This window comes from Primulina eburnea, chromosome 4, assembly GCF_022965805.1.
Source record: "Primulina eburnea isolate SZY01 chromosome 4, ASM2296580v1, whole genome shotgun sequence".
NCBI classification, from domain to species: Eukaryota; Viridiplantae; Streptophyta; class Magnoliopsida; order Lamiales; family Gesneriaceae; genus Primulina; species Primulina eburnea.
In genome coordinates, this window is record NC_133104.1 from 42,503,335 (window position 1) to 42,526,376 (window position 23,042).

At 32.8% G+C, this 23,042-nt stretch overlaps 3 protein-coding genes across 3 annotated transcripts; 2 read left to right on the forward strand and 1 right to left on the reverse strand.

The window, feature by feature from the left end:
* The first annotated feature begins 7,743 nt into the window (after window positions 1-7,743).
* Window positions 7,744-9,808, forward strand: LOC140829185 (trimethyltridecatetraene synthase-like). Its single transcript, XM_073192213.1, has 3 exons — window positions 7,744-8,690; window positions 8,815-9,063; window positions 9,156-9,808. The coding sequence occupies exons 1-3, from the start codon at window positions 7,797-7,799 to the stop codon at window positions 9,534-9,536; spliced, it is 1,524 nt and encodes a 507-aa protein (XP_073048314.1). The 5' UTR covers window positions 7,744-7,796; the 3' UTR covers window positions 9,537-9,808.
* Window positions 9,809-11,309: 1,501 nt separating this feature from the next.
* LOC140829186 (probable GTP diphosphokinase RSH2, chloroplastic) lies at window positions 11,310-15,155 on the forward strand. The gene is made up of 6 exons (XM_073192214.1): window positions 11,310-12,382; window positions 12,482-12,667; window positions 13,205-13,665; window positions 13,903-14,061; window positions 14,158-14,509; window positions 14,686-15,155. The coding sequence occupies exons 1-6, from the start codon at window positions 11,705-11,707 to the stop codon at window positions 14,983-14,985; spliced, it is 2,136 nt and encodes a 711-aa protein (XP_073048315.1). The 5' UTR covers window positions 11,310-11,704; the 3' UTR covers window positions 14,986-15,155.
* A 77-nt stretch (window positions 15,156-15,232) lies between these two features.
* LOC140829187 (transcription initiation factor TFIID subunit 9) lies at window positions 15,233-16,430 on the reverse strand. The gene is made up of 2 exons (XM_073192215.1): window positions 16,055-16,430; window positions 15,233-15,758 (listed from the first exon to the last, which is right to left on the reverse strand). Exons 1-2 carry the CDS (start codon window positions 16,313-16,315, stop codon window positions 15,465-15,467), a joined length of 555 nt encoding a protein of 184 aa, XP_073048316.1. The 5' UTR covers window positions 16,316-16,430; the 3' UTR covers window positions 15,233-15,464.
* Window positions 16,431-23,042: the final 6,612 nt, after the last annotated feature.

Here is a 23,042-nt window from a genome sequence, read left to right on the forward strand (position 1 = left end):
TGGTTATGATTTAACTCCTCGTTTTGAGATTTTGATAAATGTTATGTTATTCTATCCTATTTTTAGGCAGAGATTAATGGAACAAAAATATTTTTTATTTTTATTTATTTTTCTTCTGAAACTCGTAATTAAAGAATCGACCTTGCTGGCTAAGAATAATGCTTAACAAAGAGACGCAAGTGGTTTGGAGTACGTTGTCGTGAAAGCCATTTTTTTATTTGTTTATGCGATTTGTGAACCAAGGAAGTAATGATTTTCGATTTAAAGAAATAAAATATACATATTCCTTATCTGCCAAGCTGGCAAGTCATGTACCCTCGTGTTGGGACCCCTAACTAAATCTTTTATTATTATTATTATTATTTTCTGTTATAATATCGTTTTTTTGTAATTTCCGAGAACATGTTCCAATTTTTTTTTCCATTTAATCAAATTAATTATAAACATCTAATCATTAAAAAAATGTATATATTTTATGCATGGATGTAAAACAAATTTACTACATGGCTTGCTTCGGACACCGTCCACTATGGATGCCAATTTCATCCACGGATTTAGGGTCTGGCAAGTGTTCATCCGAACAAGGCCGATTCGAGGCCATTTATCGGTACATGTTTGGGTCCGAGAAAAACTTAAACTCCTCTTATTGTGTACGGTGGGTGAGACGATGAGATTGCACTCCTCTTATTGTGTACGGTGGGTGAGACGATGATCGGTTAAAGTATCTACAAAATGTTAAGAGTGAGTCTTATGTGAGACCGTCTCACGGATCATAATCTATGAGACGGGTCAACCCTAACTATATTCACAATAAAAAATAATATTCTTAGTATAAAAAATAATACTTTTGCATGGGTGATCCAAATAAGAGTCCGTCTCACAAATACGATGTGTGAGACTGTCTCACGCAAGTTTTTGCCAAATGTTAATTATTATAACCTTTAATATGAGTAATTTAATGAGCATGTCTCATGTGAGACCGTCTCACGGATCTTAATCTGTGAGACGGATCAACCTTACTCATATTCACAATAAAAAGTAATATTCTTAGCATAAAATTAATACTTTTTCATGGATGACCCAAATAAAAGATCTGTCTCACAAATATAACCCGTGAGACCGTCTCACACAAGTTTTTGTCTAATTTAATATATAACTAGTGCATGGAGCAAGTGTTTAGAATATAAATATTATTTGAATTTAAAATTTATTTTTTGTAAATTTGAATTCAATGTATATTTTGCTTCTATGCTATCGTAATGGAGAGTGGTTAGGATAATTAGATAGCGTGAAGAAAAACGTAAGAAATTTAGGGGACGATTTGCTTTTTCACTTTAATAATTAAACATATTGAAAGAATGATGAGATATATTTAAACATTCATTAAAGGCGAAAATTTGTGTGAGACGGTCTCACGGGTCATATTTGTGAGACGGATCTCTTATTTGGGTCACCCATGAAAAAGTATTACTTTTTATGCTAAGAGTATTACTTTTTATTGTGAATATGGGTTGGGTTGACCCGTCTCACGGATTATGACCCGTGAGACGGTCTCACATGAGACTCACTCTTCATTAAAATTATTAAACATAATTTCCCTAATAGTTTAATATTATAATCTATATATATATAAAAGCAGAGTTTTTGCCAAAAATAGTAATTTCCCGCCAAAATGTCATTTCTATAAAGGAAAGATTTATCATCAATATTGAAATATGTGTACTGCAATAAATGATCACTTCAATTATTGTTTGCATTGATTATATCAATTCATTTAATTCAATTTTAAATTTAATTAATTTTTGTATTAAATATTTTTTTACTCAAATTAAAACTAAACTATATTGAAAAATTAAACTGTATTAAAAAATTTTGCATTAGTTATATCAATCAATTTAAGTAAAAACTATATAAATAAATTTAAAATATAAATGAATGCAATGTTCAGTATCAGTCATGAAGTAAATCATCCAAAAATAAATTTTGCTATTTTAAGTAATTTATTTCTCAAAATACTTACTAAAAAAGAAATACTATATTTAATTAGTTTATTTAAATTTTCTAAAACAAAAATTGGTTGAGTGTTAAAAATTATCATTACAACAAAGTATTCTAATGGACATTAATGTACTATTTAATAATCATAAATTTTTTATCCCAAATACATATTATTTCGAAATTACCTTAATTTTAAAGAATTATTGCATTGTAGTTTTCTTCCAAAATCATATGTATATTGTATATCTTGATTTGTCTTCTTAAAAATTCAAATAAGATAGCACAAGAAAATTAAAAGAGATAGATTCAAAAGAATTTCAAATAGACATTAAATTACTTTTGATATTATCCTCAATAATCAGAAATGTTTGACACTCAATGCATGCAATTCGGGATTTCCATAATTTTAAAGAGTTAATGTATGTTGTAATTCTGTCAAAAGCATCCAATGTATACTTTTTGTCCCTTGAGATGTCTTATTTGAATTTTAAATTATAAAAAATGCAATATTGCATATTATATTAGAAACCAATTTTATTAAAATTTTTCTTATTAAATTTATTTATTCCAAAATTGAATTCTGAAATGGCTCTTCTTTTCAGCAGCATATATGAGTTGAATCTTTTTAAGATGTAATGTTCGTTTAAATTTAGATTTGTTCGTTATTATGAAATACCTACATATGGAAACAACGAGACATTAAGTTTGAAATATATGTTTCATGATCAAGAAATAAAAAATATTATTCTTCTATTTATACAAAATTTTAATTATTATTTGTTACTAATGTGATAATTTTTTTTTATATTACAAAGTTCACGGATACATGATAGCATAATGTCCCGTAATGGAAATGATTGGACCAATTCTAAAGAAAGCAAACATCTTATTAGAAGACACCTTTTAAAATTTGTTGACATTATTTTGGAATACACATAGTAAATGTTAATAAAATAACTTTTATGATTTATACATAATCTACTTATGATCAAATGTTTCATTTTTCTTTCGAAATAATAGGCTGTTGTGTATATTACGAAGAGATTTTGTAAATTAAATCACAACCTATTTGGATAAAGATATTGATGAAAAAATTATTGTTATCATTCAAATGTGTCAAACACGTGTCATGTCACAAAATTGTTTGTGAATGTGGATTTACACGAAATTACTGAATTTTTAAAAAAGTATATTTTATTAATTTTAATGAATGTGATTTAAAAATATTTGCTTATCACATGTTAAAAAATAATAATATATAACTTCTCGAAAAGTAAATAATTAAATATGTATTAAGGTTGATGGCCGACATCAATAAACTAAACACGATAAACATCATGTTATTGCCTTAGGCTAACACGATCTAAAAATTTGATATATGATAGTGATTATTATCCAAAAAAATTAATCGACATGCGTTGTATGTAAGAAACTTTTTAAAATTAGTGAAAAAATAGTTTTTTTAATTTTTTATAATTGTATTACTTTTTTTAAAATTTAAATATCTATTCATTTTTCATTAATTTTTAATAATATCATCCCGTGCATCGCACGGGTTAAATACTAGTATATAATAATAGGAAAGAAGTAATATAGTGCATTTGGATTACATAGAAAGTTCTGCTTCAACCATTTTCGCGCTTATTGACGATCGTGAGACAGTGTTATAGATTAATCTTATGAGATGGAGTTTCAATCAGATCAATGAAAAAGTTTATGCTAAAAAGATTATTTTTTTACTTAAATTATTGATTGAGTCGATCCATCTCTTGAAAATAAATATATCTACTTTATACTTTATTAATTGAGGAATCTGAAAGAAAAAAAAAAGTAGTGGAGAAACAATACAAATGGACTTGTTCTATTTTAGACAATTTATAATTTTCGGGCTTTCTTCTCTTCATATTGGGCTGGTCTTTCTTTATGAACGGAAGGCCGAACTATTTGATTAGGAATTTATACGCCCACCGTGGATGGGTTTGTGTATCTCTTACTATTTATTAAGGCTGAGTAGGTTAGAGTAACTTCCTTGGTCTGTTTTTTAAAATATCTAAAACACCCTTCACCCTCACTCTCTACATTACTAATTATATATTAATAAAGTGTTAAAAAGTAAAAGCAAGTCACATGTAGTTTAGTGGATAAAGCCTATGTTTCTTAATCATGAGGTTGTAGATTCAATTTTTGCTTGGGTCTTTTTTATTCTTTTTTAATTTATTTTTTAGTTCATATATCAAAATTATAATGTAGTCACTCATTATTTCTTATAAATATATTTTGATCCTCATTTAAATATAAATCAAATAAATTATAAAAACATATCGTACAAGCACGCAACGCGTGCGTCGTTGTACTAGTTTAAATTAAAAGTGGAGTTCATAAAAAATTCGTTTAAGATTTGGCAAAAACTTGTATGAGACAGTCTCATAGGTCGTATTTTGTGAGACATATATCTTATTTGAGTCATACATGAAAAATTATTACTTTTTATTCTAATAGTATTATTTTTTATTGTGAATATATGTAGGGTTGACTCGTCTCTCATATAAAGATTCGCGAGACCGTCTCACAAGAGACCTACTCTTAAGATTTTAGGCGTAGATAGATGAATGACTCTTTTTTTATGTGACAATTATGTGGTAGAGTGAGGAAGTTAATCTAGTCTCTAACTTGAAATTTTATTTTAGCGTAGAAATTGCGATAAAATCATGCAATTTTTGTATCAAATACAACATTCAATTCCAACTAATTTACTTCAAATATCACACCAAAATTAATATTATAGAAATATTTTTAAATTTCTTTACTTACATTATTTCATATTTATTTATAAATTCAGCAACATAATTATGATTAATGTTTATATGATATAATTAATAATATTTTTATCCATAAATGTAATTATAATTACATTTAAAACTTTATTTTAATTATTATATATTTGTTAAAATACATATGATATGAGTTGATACGCTAATTAATGTTTAAATAATTAGACATATATTTAAAAAAATTAAATATTTTTAAAATTATTATAAATTAAACTTCAATATATATTATATCTGTAATTGAAGTAGATTGTTTTTCACCAAATCAAACTATTTATAATAATTAAAAATAAGTAAAATAATTTTTTTTTGAAAAAAAATTGAATATTATTGCACCAAATTTGGACCAGCATTGGAGAGTGGATATGGCCTTAGTGGAGACTGGAGACATACTTTATGACCAAAATAATAATAAATAATAATCATTTCTTTGGTTTTCCATCAGTTCCCACGCTTCGTGTTTATTCATATTTATATTGCATTTTTAAAGTGGTCTGACATGATAAGAAATCATCAAACCAACACTACATTAAAGAACCCAAAGTTTATTTTGATTGGATTTATATTTGATTTTATTTTTATTTTAAAACTCTAATCTATATTTTTTCATGATAACATATCTTTGTGAGAGTATCTAACATATTTTTATTCATGAGAGGTGTCAATTCTGTCTATATTTTTTGCACGCGTGACCCAAATAAAATATTTATCTCGTAAAATTGTCTCGTGAGACCGTCTTCTATTGATTTTTGTTTTAACATAATAATATTAATAATATCTTCTCATAATTTCAAATTTCATGTAAATATTAATATATTATAGCTCATGAAACTAGTGGCATTATATAATAATTAATTATCCATCGTAAAAAATTACCAACTCTTATCCATTTCTCCGACAAAATAACTTTGAGAGCCACCATTTATAACTGTTTCTTCTTCGTCGTCTTCTTCTTCTTTTCCACTCAATATTTATAATCATCAGTCCAAGGAAAACTATTTCAATCGTAAAATTATTGTGATTGATGATCAATTGTGTCGTCAACGTTGTGACGTCACCATAGTAGCAATATGATACAATAGGTAGACACTATTATAAAAGTTAATGGTAAATTCAAATATAATATAATCATTAAAATAAATGAATTCTATTTGTAAAAAATCATGTCTCTTGTGATACAGTTTCATTGATTTTTTGTCGTGATATTGGTCAACTGAAAACGTATTTAAAATTAAAAATAATTTTTTTTGTCAAAATATTATATTTTTCATGAATCATATCGATTGAAAATCGTGTCTCAATCAACCATCCTAAGTCCTAACAATAGTATGTAAACGGAAATAAATAAAAGTGCAATGTCTAAAACACGCTTTATCTCTACGGCTATATCTAACACTATTCGGAAATAAATCAGGGATATATTTTAGAAATTACTATTACAAAATATATAATTATGATTATACATACATATTATTTGTGCCAAATAAAATCAGTATCAGTTTGTTCAAAATACTCGATATTTTTTTTTTAATTAGTCCTTCATTATGTTTTTCTATGCAGTTTTTTTACTCGCTCGAATAAGAAAATAAAAACAAATAATGTATTTAGATTATAGTTATGGCTTGAAATATAAATATAAATATAAAATCCACGAGCGGTCATCAAAAAACAATCTGATTAATAAATTCATAGATGGAACCTATAGGTCTTTTATAAAAATATCTCTAATGATACGTCATTTTGAGATTTTGATTTTCTGTGTTATCGAATATTAATACTTGTAATGTATTTTCCATTTTTTTTAATATTTTGTCTTTTTTTTATCAGTAGTGTTGATATGTCACTACACAAACATCATCAGCGTCACATAAAAAAAGAGTAAAATTGAAAAAACAAAACAAAATAACGAAGATATTTGACTAAAACTAAAGTTTGACAACATAGATAAACAAAATTGCGATGCAAACTTACGGGAGAAAAAAATTAACCATTTTATGACTTTTTCTTTATGATATTGTCATTACTCTTAAATAGGGAAAACGCTGAGAAATTTAGAGGTAATTTTGTATCGTTTTGCTACATTTAATTTGCATAAAAAAATATAATATAATTGCACCCGAAGATTTCTAAGAAAGTGGCATGAAATAATGATCGAAATCGAGACAGCAGAATCATCTTCCCACTCAATGAAAAGGAAGAAGAAATTCCCATTGAATCCTTCCTTATTCACACCTAAGTTATAAAAAAAACGAAACCAAATATATAAAAGATCTTTTGTTTTTCCACTGATCACCAAAATTAATGTAAATTTAGTCCAAATTTGACCAAAGATAACACCTTCTTTCGATGCGAGCCGTGGAAGATGAGCAAGGGGTCATCTCTTAACTGAAAATCATTAGAATTTAAAGAATTTGTTGTATTTACCAAATGCCTAATTATATAGCAAACTTGGACTTAAATATTTTTTTATTAAGTGTATGTGCTGCGCGAGGAAAACTGGAAAAAGATATGAAGGAAAAAACATTGTTAAAAAATGAGAGAACGTGCTTCACGACAATAATATCTCGATTAGTCTGAGTCAATTTGTGTTTTGTAATAAAGAAAAAGACTGTTTTAAAATATTTTTATATCTCAGGCTTGCAAAATACAAGGAAAAAGTTAGGAAACATTAACAAAATTTCCGAGAAACTGAACCCCCAAACAAGTCCACTGTCACAAGTCAAGTTCCATGGTTATTTCGTAAATGTGTCACCCACTATATTTTTATGATAAAAAGCAATAATATGGAGATCTCAATATTAATAAAGTAATTTATTATTTAATGATTGAATATTATTTTTTAATTTGAAATTGTGTATAATTCCTCTACACAACCAGAAGCATTGGCTTTATCTATAAATTACCTGTCTTTGAATTCCATGTAATAGTATATATTCACTCCATTTTCCATCTCTTGGACTCTTCTCTCAAATGGATCTCTCAATTTTGGCCGCCGTTTGTCTCGTCGCCTTTTCACTAATTCTCTTCGGAAGAGTCATACATCGGAGAAAGCTTAAACTGCCGCCAGGCCCGAAGCCATGGCCCGTTATCGGGAACCTTAACCTCATAGGCTCACTCCCCCACCAATCACTGCACCAACTTTCCCAAAAATACGGACCCTTGATGCACCTCCGTTTCGGGTCTCAGCCGGTGGTGGTGGGCTCCTCCGTCGAACTGGCCAAGACCTTCCTTAAGACAATGGATGTGAACTTCGCCTGTCGTCCGAAAACCGCAGCTGGGAAGTACACAACCTACAATTACTCCGACATCACTTGGTCCCCCTACGGCCCGTACTGGCGCCAGGCCCGAAAGATGTGTTTGATGGAGCTTTTCAGCGCGAAAAGACTCGAATCGTACGAGTATATTCGCAACGAGGAGATGAGTTCCTTCCTCCGAGGTCTTTCCGAATCCGCGCGAAAACCGTTGTACTTGAAAGATCACCTCTCTACAGTGAGCTTAAACGTGATCAGCAGGATGGTTCTGGGCAAGAGATACACCGATGAATCGAAAGACTCCATCGTGTCGCCGGACGAGTTCAAGAGAATGCTGGACGAGCTTTTCTTCTTGAACGGGGTGATCAACATCGGAGATTTGATTCCGTACGTGGGTTTTATGGATCTACAGGGATACGTGAAGAGGATGAAGATCGTGAGCAAGAAATTCGACAGGTTCCTGGAGCATGTTCTAGACGAACACACCGCGCGGAGGAGGAAAGGCATAGAGAATGATGGGAGTAAAGATATGGTGGATGTATTGTTGGATCTGTCGGAGGACCCAACTTTGGAGGTCAAGCTGGAGAGGCACGGTGTCAAAGCTTTTACTCAGGTATGGAATGAAAACATGTTTTGGCTCCATTACTCCAACGTAATGAAGAAATTAGAACTTTATACAACAATAATTTGTCTATTCGTTGCGTTGAAAACATGGATCCAAATTGATTGATGTTTAGGACTTGCTTGCCGGTGGAACGGAAAGTTCGGCGGTGACGGTGGAGTGGGCCATCTCGGAGCTCTTGAAGAAGCCCGAGATTTTCGGCAAGGCAACGGAAGAACTTGATCGTGTCATAGGCCAAAACCGGTGGGTGCAAGAGGCGGACATACCTCGACTCCCCTACATAGACGCTATTGTCAAGGAAACTATGCGGCTACATCCCGTGGCACCAATGTTGGTTCCAAGGCTCGCACGTGAAGATTGTAAGGTAATATTTGATGCTATACTTTTCTCAAATGTTATATTTTTAAAAATATTTGTCCATTTTTTAGAAATTAATATATATGTATGCATGTGCAGGTGGCCGGATATGACGTAGCAAAGGGGACCCAAGTGCTAGTGAATGTGTGGACCATAGGAAGGGACCCGTCACTATGGGAAAACCCAACTGAATTTTGTCCCGATAGGTTCATTGGAAAGAGTATCGATGTGAAGGGTCATGATTTTGAGCTTCTGCCGTTCGGATCGGGGCGGAGGATGTGTCCGGGCTACAGTTTGGGCCTCAAGGTGATCCAAAACAGCTTGGCCAACCTCTTGCATGGGTTTAATTGGAGACTGCCAGACAAAATGCAGCCCGAAGATTTGAACATGGAAGAGATTTTCGGACTTTCCACTCCGAGAAAGATCCCACTCGTGGTTGTGGGGGAGCCGAGGCTTCCACCCAAGCTTTATTCTCTCTAGTTACCTCTAATATGATCGTGTTAAATAATTTGATTATCTAAATAAACACTGAGGACTTGATGTAATATGGCGAGGTCAGTCAATCTCAGTACCCAAAAACATTATTGGGCTACACCGAGGTTTCGCTCTTGTTATATTTTACACGCTTCAAATATGATCTTCGCTCTAGAGCCCGACACTGTTAGAGTTCGAAAGATGAAATGAAAAATGATGTAAAATATATTTATAATCTTGTTAAGTATCTAATTGTGTATCTGTTCAATTAAAATTTAGATTCATCGGACATATGTAGACAGGCGAAGGATGTAGAAAGTAGCTTGTGCGACCCTTACCTTATCCAATTTGATGTCCGCATGCGAACACGTGTTTGCGCTTGCATTTCGCACATCAACGTATCTCATGTTCATTCATTTGTGCATGTGTGGATATATTTTTTGCGACAACTTGTTCATTTCTATCATTTCGTGGTGGGTGGTGTTAGAATTAGATTGTCGATCGATACTAATTACAAATTCATTTGGATTTTTTAGGCAGATATATACATCATCCCATCATGCAACAATCGAAATTCATCAGATGAAGATATTCTTTTGTCTCGGTGGAGGGAATAATTAATGGGAATTATTTTTTGGATCACATCAAACATACATACATTTATATATATATATATATATATATATATATATATATATATATATATCCTAGAAAGAAGATCTACTTCATAGTAAAATGTACTAGAAGGAAACAAGTGTACAGCGTCGTGTTGACCACATTGCACGCAACTCAAGTATGTCCGTCTCTAGCCGAGTGTCCTATGTCTTTTTTTATAATAATATATAATATATTGGAAATTTATTATTTTTTATGTCATTTTATAATAACAATTAACATACACATATATAGTTAGATATCATGAAAATAAAAAAAGTTATTTCATTGAATCTCCTTAGATAACGTGTGTTTATAATAATTTAATTTAATTATCCAACAACCTATTTTTATTTAACGCGGATCGATTTGTCACGTAATTTAAGAGTGATAGTATTGCAAAAATCACATGAGACCGTGTTTTAATCTTATGATATAGATCTCCAACTTCGTTCGTTTCGTAAAAAAATATTATTTATTATTTCGAAAATATAATTTTTTTTATTTTAAATATAATCAGATTGAACTGGAGCGTAAAAATAAATCAATGAGATTGTTTTACGGAAAATTTATTGATATTGTATAGAGTAAGTGAAGTAGTTAAAACAAAAGAAAATATCAATGAATATGTTAAAAAAATTATATTTATTATTTATTAATTAATTATGAATGATGGACAACAACATTAATTAATAATAATGGTGATATCTAATAAAAGATGTTCATGTGTTATTATTATCTTTAATTTAATCAAATAATACTAAAAAATTAAAATGAAATTTTTTTTCATTTATAAAAGTTGTTTGATTTAAAAAGAAAATTTTGTTTAAATTTTTTTAATGTACGAGTGACTTGAAAAAGTTTTGGATATAATAAAAAAAATAATTATAAAATTAAATATTTTGATGTGTTTTAATATAATTATTCTAAAAACATCACTTAATAATATAATATAATAATAATATAATATAATATAATAATAATATAGATAATACAGAAGATATTCAACACCAAACACACTATATATATTATTATTTACTAAAAAGATATCGTTATTATCCTTTACGAAATTTTATAATGTTTTTTTTTTAATATACAAAATTATTGTGATCGAGTCCAATAAAAGTGAAGTAATTAAATCCTGCCCAGGTTCATTGTCCTTAAATACATTTCTGGAAGGACTGCAAGAAAGTCGTATGCCGGAGAAAGAAAATTGAAGCGTACAAGAAGAAGACACTCCCTGAATCGAATCTCTCTGATCATTTTTCTTCCGAATCTCACATTTCATCATGGAAATCCCGATCACGCCTTCATTTTCTTGACCAGTTCCCAAATCGTTTTGTGGATATTTATCTTGATTCGCTGTTTTTACTCTGCGACAATCCATCAGAAATTTTGCTCTTTTTTGCATTTACGTTTCTGATTGTTGTGTTTGTGTGTGTATATATATAAGATCGTTCACAATTTAGAAGTTTGGGATATTACTTGGTTGTAATAGTGGTGAAATTAGGGATCAGATTATGCCGATTCCGACAATAGCTCTTTACGCCAGTCCATCGAGCAGTGTGTGTCAAATCAACTCCCATGCATCGTATGATGTAGACATCAATGGCCGTTCAACTTCGTCGGCATCGGCTTCGCCTTCGCAGAAACATATAGTTGGCGGGCTCTCGTGCTTGTTTTCATCGCCGTCCGTGAAGCCGGCGTATTCGAGTGGATCCGAGGAGTTGGGATCGCTGTGGCACGACATAACTGAGGAATTGGGGTCCTCTTCGCGATACTCTTCTTTAAGCTCGTCCGTCAAGAGAGATCATGGCCGACAGAGCCCGATCTCTGTACTCCAGGGTCCCAACAGTTCAGTATTATCTGGTTCGCGAAGCCCGCCCTCGAGGAATAGCGGCGATTCGAAGCCGCTGAGTGGGGGATTGTTTAATGGGTTCATGAGGCATGCTCTGGGTTCGTGTGTGGAGCATGGTTCCTCGACTTTGACTTTAAATATGACAGACATCGACCCATCTCCGTCGAATGTTGTAGCGGAGGAGCTAACTTTCGCCATGGATGATAATAATTTCACGGAGTTGGAATTACCTCCATATGCTAAAGACATGCTTTTTGAAGCCCAATCGAAGCAATTTATCTTTCGTGATGATAACGTTGTTAAGGCTTTTCGTGAAGCTGAAAAGGCGCATAGAGGCCAGGTATTTGAAATTGTTCGAACGGATTCTTTTTCTTTCTTATTTCAACAGAGTTGTGATAAGATTGGACTCAATTCCTTTATCTTGTTGTGGTGTTTTTAGATGCGTGCAAGTGGGCATCCTTATTTGCAGCATTGCTTGGAGACTGCGGTCCTGCTGGCAAGTATTGGAGCTACGCCCACGGTTGTTACTGCTGGACTTTTGCATGATACGGTTGACGATTCTTGTGTTACTTATGAACATATTTCCAGGACTTGTGGAACTGAGGTTGCTGAGTTGGTCAAGGGGGTGAGTCATAGAGACTGTATAGAATATAGTTCTTATCTGCTGCATTGTTTTTAAGCGTATGACAAGTCGGATTTTGTTAATGTGCAACTTGTTCAAGGTTTAAATTGTGATGACATGTTAGTTGAATTTTTTGTAAATATTTTGTCCCTTTGTACTAGTTATTCTCTAAATTACCCAGTTCTTGCTGGTTAATTCTTTGTTTATGTATTTAAGTGTAAGATGTTGAGTTCCCTTCCTTTTCGGTGATCCGTGATTACAAGTTTTGAATGCGTTGAATACTGTTTTGTTGTAAGCATGTAGGGCAGCGGTGAAGTCAGGCGGCCTAGGGGTGGTCACCCCCCTTCGTATTTTTAATCTTTTTGTTATTCATTTTTTTATGTGTCGAGTATTCATGAAAACGGAATTTCGCCCTTTAAATATTTTGAGCTTTAGTTTTGCTACATTACTGCTCTCTCCTGCCTTTCCCCTTCTTTTCCCTCCCAAGACTTTGACTGAAGCGATTGCCTTGTGAAGTTTATTTAGTTATTGTTCTTCCAGGTGTCTAAGCTCAGTTACTTGAGCAAGCTTGCGCGGGAAAACAACACGGCCTGTAAAACTGCGGAGGCAGATCGATTGCATACCATGTTTCTTGGGATGACCGATGCAAGAGCTGTTCTTATAAAATTGGCTGATCGATTGCATAACATGATTACTTTGGGTGCATTACCTTTGCTCAAACAACAAAGATTTGCAAAGGAAACATTGGAAATATTTGTTCCTCTGGCAAATAGATTAGGGGTTTCAACTTGGAAAGAGCAGCTTGAAGATCTTTGCTTTGAACACCTCGATCCTGATAAGTACCAAGAATTGTCATCCAAACTTGTGAAGGCCTTTGACGAAGCAATGGTTACTTATTCTGTGGAGAAATTAGAACAAGCGCTGACAGCTGAAGCTGTTCCCTATCATTGGGTATCAGGCAGGCATAAGAGCTTGTATAGCATACATTCCAAAATGTTAAAGTATTCTCCTCTCCCTTCACTTTAACCAGTCCCTTTATTTGAAATTTGAATTTTTGTATAACAGATTTGTTTTGTGATATTAGAGGTTGTGTAAAATTTGTGGATAATTCTATGATGACGTTCACTTTAGCATTTAAATTGTGTTGTCTAGATTTCATATGGTCCTCTGATTCATCAATATGAATGAAAACACAATATGCTATCAATTAACTGCCTCATATATTTTATCTTTTGTAGGAAGAATCTCAATATAAATGAGATCCATGATATTCATGGGTTGAGATTGATTGTTGAAACTGAAGAAGATTGCTATAGAGCCTTAGGAGTTGTTCACCAGCTATGGCAAGAAGTTCCTGGTAGATTCAAGGACTATATTGTTTCTCCAAAGTTGAACGGGTATTCTAGATTCAAAATACAATGATTATAATATTTAGTTTCTGCAACAATTATAATTGAAGCTTGACTGAAGGCTGAAGCCCTGTAATTGTGCAGGTATCAATCTCTTCACACATTAGTGGTGAGTGACGATATGGTTCCCCTAGAAGTTCAGATTCGAACCAAAGAGATGCATCTGCAAGCTGAATGTGGATTCGCTGCTCACTGGAGGTACAAAGAAGGTGATTCAAAACACTCGTCTCACATCGTTCAGATGGTTGAATGGGCGCGATGGGTTGTTACTTGGCAGTGTGAGGCCATGAGAAAAAAATTGACATCTGCTGGCTTCATTGACTCCATGAAGCCACCTTGCACGTTCTTTGCCCATTCCGAGAATTGCTCATTTTCTTGCAGACCCCAATACGGCTCTGGGGGACCGGTCTTTGTCATATTGATTGAAAATGACAAGGTTTGTTATTGACTACTTTAGTTACCTGAATAATGTTTTGTTAGCTTGCTACTCAAGATTTCCGAAATAAAAATCCCTACTAACGTGTTTGTAACTCGATATTTATGCCCCTCATTGCTATTTTCTGAGCTTGTAATTCTGATATAAATGTTCGCATTGCTGTGTTGAATCTGCAGATGTCTGTCCAAGAATTCCCAGCAAACTCATCAGTGGGAGATCTATTGGAACGAGCTGGTCGAGGCACTTCTAGATGGACATCATACGGATTCCCGATAAATGAAGAGCTGAGGCCGCGGCTAAACCGCGTGCCTGTTAGTGAAACCATGTCCAAGCTGAAAATGGGGGATGTGGTAGAGTTAACCCCTACAATACCTGACAAGTCACTGACGGTGTATCGGGAAGAAATCCAGCGGATGTATGATGGAGGTTTAGTGAAATCAAGTGCAGTGCCAGCTGCAAATACCTTGCTAACGTGAGAAGCTGAACCTTAGGGCTTAGGCTAATTCTTTTAGTTTGGGTTGGTAGCACAACATTCAATGACCAGAAAAATTAGCTAGTTTCATCTGTATATTGATTGATAAATGAAACACGCATCTGTGAAGAATAGCCCCCCATGTTCTCATATTAAGGCAAATGTCTTTAAGCATCTGATTTTATTTGTCTCTTGTTTGCCACTTGCTGTCTTGTTTATTATTCCGGAAAATTCAAATTAAGTAGCTCACGTACCAGGCAACATACATCACAAGATTAAATTTTCAACTAGAAAGAGCGAAAATGGAAACTGTATCAAGGGGAAAGGATAAAGATCACAGCAATTACATCGACAATAAATAATATACATACTGCAACACACCCTGAGGGTTGGCCCTTGAATCTACTTCAGGTACCTAGGAAATTTGGTTCATGTAACAAGACTGCTGCTTAGATCTCAATGCAGTGGCAGATACAAAAAAAGTTATCTTGGATGTTTAGTTCCAAGAGGAAACGATACTCGTTGGGTCGTTCCTTGGGGCAAAGCACTGCGGTCTTGAGAAAGACTGGATGCAGGAAAGGCATTGGTATTAGGATCCGCACCTTCTTCATCGTCTTCTGTTTCTTCAACGGATTGGCCACCATGCATCTTTGGTATAGCAAGTTGATAATTTGGGCTGATCAAAGTATCCTGTTCTGGAGGGAGAGGGATGCCATACTGCGTGATTGACTTTGGCAATGGAATCTTGTTTCTGCTCCTGGCCAACTCTAGTAGCATCTGCCAAAGAGTTTGGAGTCAAAATGATCGTGTTTTAATATTGGTACATTTATATACTCAAAAAAATATTTAGCAACGCAGCATTCCAGATCAAGTACGAGGAAGTTAACTAACTGAATTACATATATGAACAAAGAAGTTACAAGGATTGAAAGTCCATAATTGAACCAAAAGCATAAACCAAATGGTACCGGAAGTGTGGAAGGCAAAACAAAAACATGTATGGCTATGCGACTTTACCCACACTTCCAATCAATAGGAAGATAAAAACACAAGCATGATATAATTCAGATTACCTGTCTCGGTGGAGGTTGCGAGAAACTAAAATTGACTTTTGACTGAATTGCAAGCTTCACGTCATCAGAATCGATTGTAGACTTTCCAGCATGCTCTGAGTATACCTGTGCATCAGTCAGCACATCGACAACATAACGATACCACAGTTCCAAAAACTGATGGACAACCCGGGGCTCATAATCATCAACATTCATAGACTTTAATAAAGTCTTTACTATCTTTGCATCCCTTGGTATGTCTTCTTCTCTGCCTTCTGCCATTTCACACACTCAAGCTTCCCACTGACGCAGATCCAAACATTAACAAGTATAATCTTCCACAAAATACGGAAAAATATAGGGTCGACGCAATAAAAAGCAAAAGTCCAATACCAAGGCATTCATGGAAAAGATCAAGAAAGAGACCTAATTTTCACTTCCACCGACAAACTTATAGCCCCAGTTTCTTGGTCACGTAAAAAACTCTCAGGGACGTAGTTATCATACGGATATAACTCTGACATTACAAGCGGATATGTTATGTTCATGTTTCATCTTCACTAACCGAGCGAGCACAAACAATACAGAATAACCATGTGGATTTTCATCCTAAATTTTTATAGGATGATTTAATATAACTGTTTGGACTTTCATTAACTTCGAGAACTATATTTATTGTAGGATTTTCTTCGACAATATTCTCTTTCTTAGGGTTCTCTTTAAAGTTAAGATTTTATTCAATAGTATCAAATAAATATGGAAATATAGTTTGACCGATTTGAGGTGCAACAAGGGACGAAGATGACGAATGAGCATCCATATTAATATTAGGATAGAAAGGATGAATGTATTCATTTCCATAAAAAAACCAATTGTAGTAATTCGATATAAATCCATAACGACTGAGATTTACCTGCACGGTATCTTCATCTAAATATAATTTTTTCTGACATTTTTTTCGATTGCAAGGACAACGTATATTTCCATTTAATAAACACTCAAAATAAGATAAAATGTAAATGTTACAAACGACTATACATCAACATAATGTTCATTTGTTAGAAATTCATTCTCCAACTGACGATACATCTAATTTATATCGTTATCCCATTTTATACTACAAAAGAATAATTAAAATATATTTTTACTGAATCGATATCATTTGTTCATGAATTAATATATGAACTGAGTTCTCATTGAACATAAGTATGTAGATTTAAAAAATTTAATGTTGAAAATTAATTGAACATTTAAATTATAAAATATTTTATTAACAAACATGTAACATATCATTTAATTTTTAAATAACATACAATAAAAAAAAAAAACTATGTATAAATCAACAAACTCAATATCACCGCAGAAGACGTCGGAACACTATTCACGCGAAAAAATTCAGCAAGATAACGATCTGCACTACAAGCTAACAAAATTCATGATCATAACTAGAAAACTGAAGCTAAAAAACTTACCCCAAGTCGAGATTAAAATCGCCACAGAGAAAGCTATAACAGAAGTGTTTAGAGAAAAATGGGCGGAATGGGATGAAATTTATAGGCTTATAGCGACGGTTTGTCAAACCGTCGCAAGCCTGGATCGGCGACGGCTTTAAAGCCGTCGCGTATTAGCGACGGTTTATATGACCGTCGCTAAATGTAACAAAGGCTGAAAGTCGGTTATCGACGGTTCATCAGCTTCAGAAAATCCGTCGCCGATCATCGAAGGTTTTTTATTAACATATGCAAGTTATTTCCAGGTGAACAACTCAAAATCTTCAGGAAAATTGAACGAAAAGTTTTTTTTACAACTCAAAATCTTCAGGAAAATTGAACGAAAAGTTTTTTTTTAAAAAACGTCAAATAAGAGCTACTCTCACAAAAGGAAGACGCCCATAACGTAACATTAAAATAAAAAAGAAGAAACTCATCTTTCGATGGTGAATGAACAAAATCAAAATCGGTGAAGCTGGACCAAAGAAACAACGAATTAGCTATGATCAAACCAAAAATAAATTAAAACCCTCCAAAAAATATCTAAAATCACAAAGCCACATAACGAAATCCTGCAGAATACATTTAGCTTTTCGGAAGAACTACCTGAGTTTGGAAAAAAAAAAGGGAGAACAAATTAAATCTGCGCTGCTGTTTGATCTCTCCTCTGGGACGGCACTGAATGTAGCCAGAGGATGGAAACTTCAAAATATGGATTTTAGTTGGGCTTTATGTTTCAGAATTTTAATGGACTTAGAGTCCAGTTAATATCGGGCTTTGATTCATCCAATTTGTATAAAATAATTTAATGAATGTCCAACTGTTTTTTTAATGATACAACGAAATAAAAATTGAATATTTGACAAGATATTAATTATATTCGACTCAATTGGTGAGCCAAAGCCCAAATCAAATTTGGCGAATTATTAGAATTTCAGGTCAAATCAATAGGGGTCGGGTTATTAGATTTCTCAGAAATGTTGGTCAACCTTATTTTTAAAAACAAAGAAACTCATGTGTAAGACGGTCTCGCGGGTCGTATTTGTGAGACAGATATCTTATTTGGGTCATTCATAAAAAGTAATATTACTTTTTATTGTGAATATGGATAGGGTTGACTCGTCTCGCAGATTAAGATCCGTGAGACGGTCTCACATGAGACTCACTCCTACATAAAATACCATTTCTCAAATACACACACACACACACAAAGACCAAGGCTCTAAAAAACACGAGTTGTGACGAAACGTAATGATCAAGGTTCAAATTTAAGTATGTTAGTACGAGATTAAGTGTGAATTTTAATTATATTAAATCGATCTTGATTAAATTTCCCATAAACGGCAACTATTAAAGAATATTTTGACGTCTTTAGGATATTTTAATTTTAATTTATAAAAAAATTTATATTATCAAATATTTGATATCTAAAATTTAAATTTTTTAATTTTTCTAAAACAGCTCAGGCTTTATCCGTGCATATTGTGGTCAATTTTTGGTTGACCGAGCATCTTTCGCGCGTTTGAAAAGACAAATCAAGTCCCGATCGAAGTATTTTTCTACACACTCTGTGTGCTTCATTTGTGTTTTTTTTGTGCGTTTTCGAAAGCTCAGAAAATTTCAAAAATACCAAAGGCTGGAACCAGTAATATCAATAAATTGTTTTGTTGCAAATAAAATGTTTGGGTTGACACTTGAGTTTATTGAAAGAAAGTTTGGAGATGCAACAACTCATTCACTCTTTATATTGGCTTTGGTCTCCGAATTACCATGACTCTCCGCCTTTGAAGTGTCCGAACTCCACTGCCCCTTGCGGCTATCCCTGCTCGCCGCTGCTGAATTCTGACACGGGCTTGAGGTTTGCACAGGTGCCCTGGATTCTCTGGAGAAGTTGCAAGCCGGATCTTTAAGAATGAAGAAATCATACGCTGAGTGAACGTTGCCACGTGACGTGTTGCTCGGGCCGGGCTCAAATTGCACATTATAAGCCTGATTAGTGTTGGAAGCATTGGTCATGGTTGATCTTACACTTCCAAAATTGTTTTGGATCCCGTTTTCAGGCTGGATTATTCCCGAGATTTGACCCGATTGGGGAGACCTGAGCGATCGACCAAACGGAGGCATTGACCCAAACTTCCTTGACTTGAAAGGTGACCTATTGAGGTCAAGAAACGTGTGAGGCGAAGTGGATTGAGACCTTCGCTCCTCTGGAGTCTGTCGGTTATTGTTACGAGATTTCTGTTGAAAATGAAATCGAAGAAGATAAAAAACAACAATCTGCATGTGTCCGTTCTAATTATGTGCGCAAGTATATATAAAGAACACACCTGGAGATGGCTTGCCACTTGCATTCTTGTCAGGCCCGGCGTCTCCATCAGCTCAAGGATGGCCTTCGGAAAACATCCTACACATCATTTAAAACTCCTTCATTTTCGTTCGTTTAAAAATACATGGAAAGTTCAAATCTTGACCTACGATTTTCCAAAATACGAAGAAAAACAGAAGAACATACTCCCTTCACCAAGTTGCCTCACTGCATCCACAAACTTTGCATGCAGGTCTTGAGTCCACTCCGTGCAAATTTTCCTCTTAACCCCTGATCTGTTGCCATTATCATCTATAACCAAATTGCTATCACCCCTGTGATACCATTCTTCGCCACCCTTTTGTCCCTTAGATTTTTCTTTGGCTTTCCCTTTGCCTCCAGGTGCATAACTCGGGCTCGTATCGTCCTTCCCCGATCTCCCACCGCCCTTATTCGCCGTTGTTTCTTGAGATCTCTCGTTCTCCTCGATTCGCTTTTTTTCTCTGTAGACATGTTGCCACAGACATTGTAGGATCTCCATTGTCGCAGGTTTCTTGAATAACATAAATGCCCCATTTTCGAGTGCCATCGTGGCCAGGTATGTATCGTCAGCTTCCGACATCACTTCATTATGCATGAATATAACATATCATCATGCAACAGAGATTAAAATATTCTCAAACTCTTAATTCCATTCTAGGACAAGTTTTGCACAAAAATTGCGCAATTTTAGCACAAAATACAATATTAATATCAAATTCATTTACTTCAATTATACTACTCAAAAAAATATTCTTGCTATCTTATTTACATTAATTCTTATGTCTTATTAAATACTCATTCCGACCCAATTTTATATATAGTCCACTTTGTTTTTCACATATTCAGAATGTTATTGAGAAAATAAACTATACAAATAAATTTCCTAATACAGCTTTATTTAATGATGTTGAAAAATTCACCGACAATGAAAGTTGAATACAACTATCCATATTAAATATGGGTATATTAGTAAAATAATTTATTAAATGTGGAAAGCATATTATATATATATTTGACACATAATAAAAGAAACCTAGACTATATGTTAAATATATAAGAACTCACAGATGACAGGTAAATCCATGTTGACAGCATGATACAGAAGCTTAAATGATTCGAAGTAATTGGAAGAGTTCACATCCGCCAGCACAATATCGAACTTGGCCTTTCCACTCGACAGCACCGATATAGCAGCAGATGCCATTTCCACTAGTGTTACTGAATTCAAAAATAATAAATTTAGAGACTTTTATATTAAAATGGAATGCCTTTAATTACCGATATTTCAGAATATTTAATACGGTTCAATCCACAGTCGATTGTGTTGGTTTTGGATAATAAAAGAGATTGAGTTGTTTGAAAATGGATCAGAACTATTTTAATCTGGTACGGGAATCGGTTTGGAACTTGTCTCATTCAAATATATGTATATGAATATTGGCAAAAACTTGTGTGAGACTGTCTCACGGATCATATTTGTAAGACAGATCTCTTATTTGGGTCATCCATGAAAAAAATATTACTTTTTATGCTAAGAGTATTATTTTTTTTATTGTGAATATCGGTAGGGTTGATCCGTCTCACAGATTATGATACGTGAGACGGTCTCACATGAGACCCACTTATAAATATTTGAAATTAACTTTTTATGAAACCCCAATAATATTTCATTTTTTTCATCATTTTTTCACACACACACACTTCTAATTAAAATTATTATTTACCTCTGTATGAACACATTTCTAGCATTTTTGTTGTGTTCGCTAAGGACTCGTGATCATGATCCACAAGCAACACATGTATCTCTTGCACCATCGATTGATGCGAACTCGATGGGATATTTCTAACTTCATTTGCGAAGTGGCTCCCCATTTCTCACTCGTCGCTTGATTAATTCTATATAAAAAAAATATTAAATGTAATATTGAATAATTAGTCACCTATATATAATAAGGATAAGAGAAAATTAAACAACGAAAACGAAATAACAAAATACTGTATGAACTCGGATTTGGACGACAACTTTGATATGATGGTGTGTAAAAAGAAGGCGATAGTAGGGTTCTATTTATACTAGTTTTTTTCACGCTCGTTTTCCTTTATGTAAATTTTATGACGCCACGTTGCATTTTTTTGTCGTCGAATAAAATTTAATTCGTGCAATACTACTTACTTTTTATATAATTTTCAATTTTCAAATCTAAACAGTGTTTTATATAATTTTCAATTTTCAAATCTAAACAGTGTTTGCATTCTATTTCTATTACTCTCTCAAATTTTCGAAGTGTATCTCTATATATATTTTCATCTTTCTTTTTCAAATTTTTCATTTTTTGGCTGATTGTTCATTTAATAATTTTTTATTTTAATAACACGGGGAAATTTTGAATTATAGAATTGATTTTGTGATTTTTAATTTATGATTTATACAAATTAATGTAATATTCAATAATAATAAAAGATGATCAAAAAAATGTTGTTTAATTCTTAATAATTGAATAGTTTCGTAACAACAATGATTTTTTAAATTCATTTTCGTATTTTTAATTAATATGTAAGCTATGATACTTTTATACAAAATTATATTCACACAATAATAAATAATTTATTTTTACATTTATATTATCAATTTAAAAATAAGATTACATGTTAATCAATTGATGTATTTTAAAAAATTTACAAACATGCATATAAACCCACATATATATACATGTAAGGATTAAACGATTTAACTTTTAAATAAGTAAATTTATTTATTAATATAAATATTAAAAATAATTTCAAATTGAATATGTTATATATGTCAATTAATTATTGGTTCAAAAAAATTAATAAAAAATCACATATTATAGTTAAGTACAAAATTTATAAAATTCTATTAAAAAAAATCTACAAAAGTCTATAAAAATCTTGCAAAAAAGTCTACATAAATCCACATAAATCTGTTTATAAATCTGTGAGATTCCATAAAAGTCAATAAAAATTTATCAAATCCATAAAAGTCTATCATTTAAAAAAGTCATTAAAAGTCATCAAAACTCTGAATTGAATACACCCCACTAAATAATTTTTTTCGAGTATTTTATTATAAAAATTGCCCTCTACATAAAATTTGTATGCATGTGATGTGTGAGAAATATTTACTCAATGCTGGAGAGAATAAAAAAATATT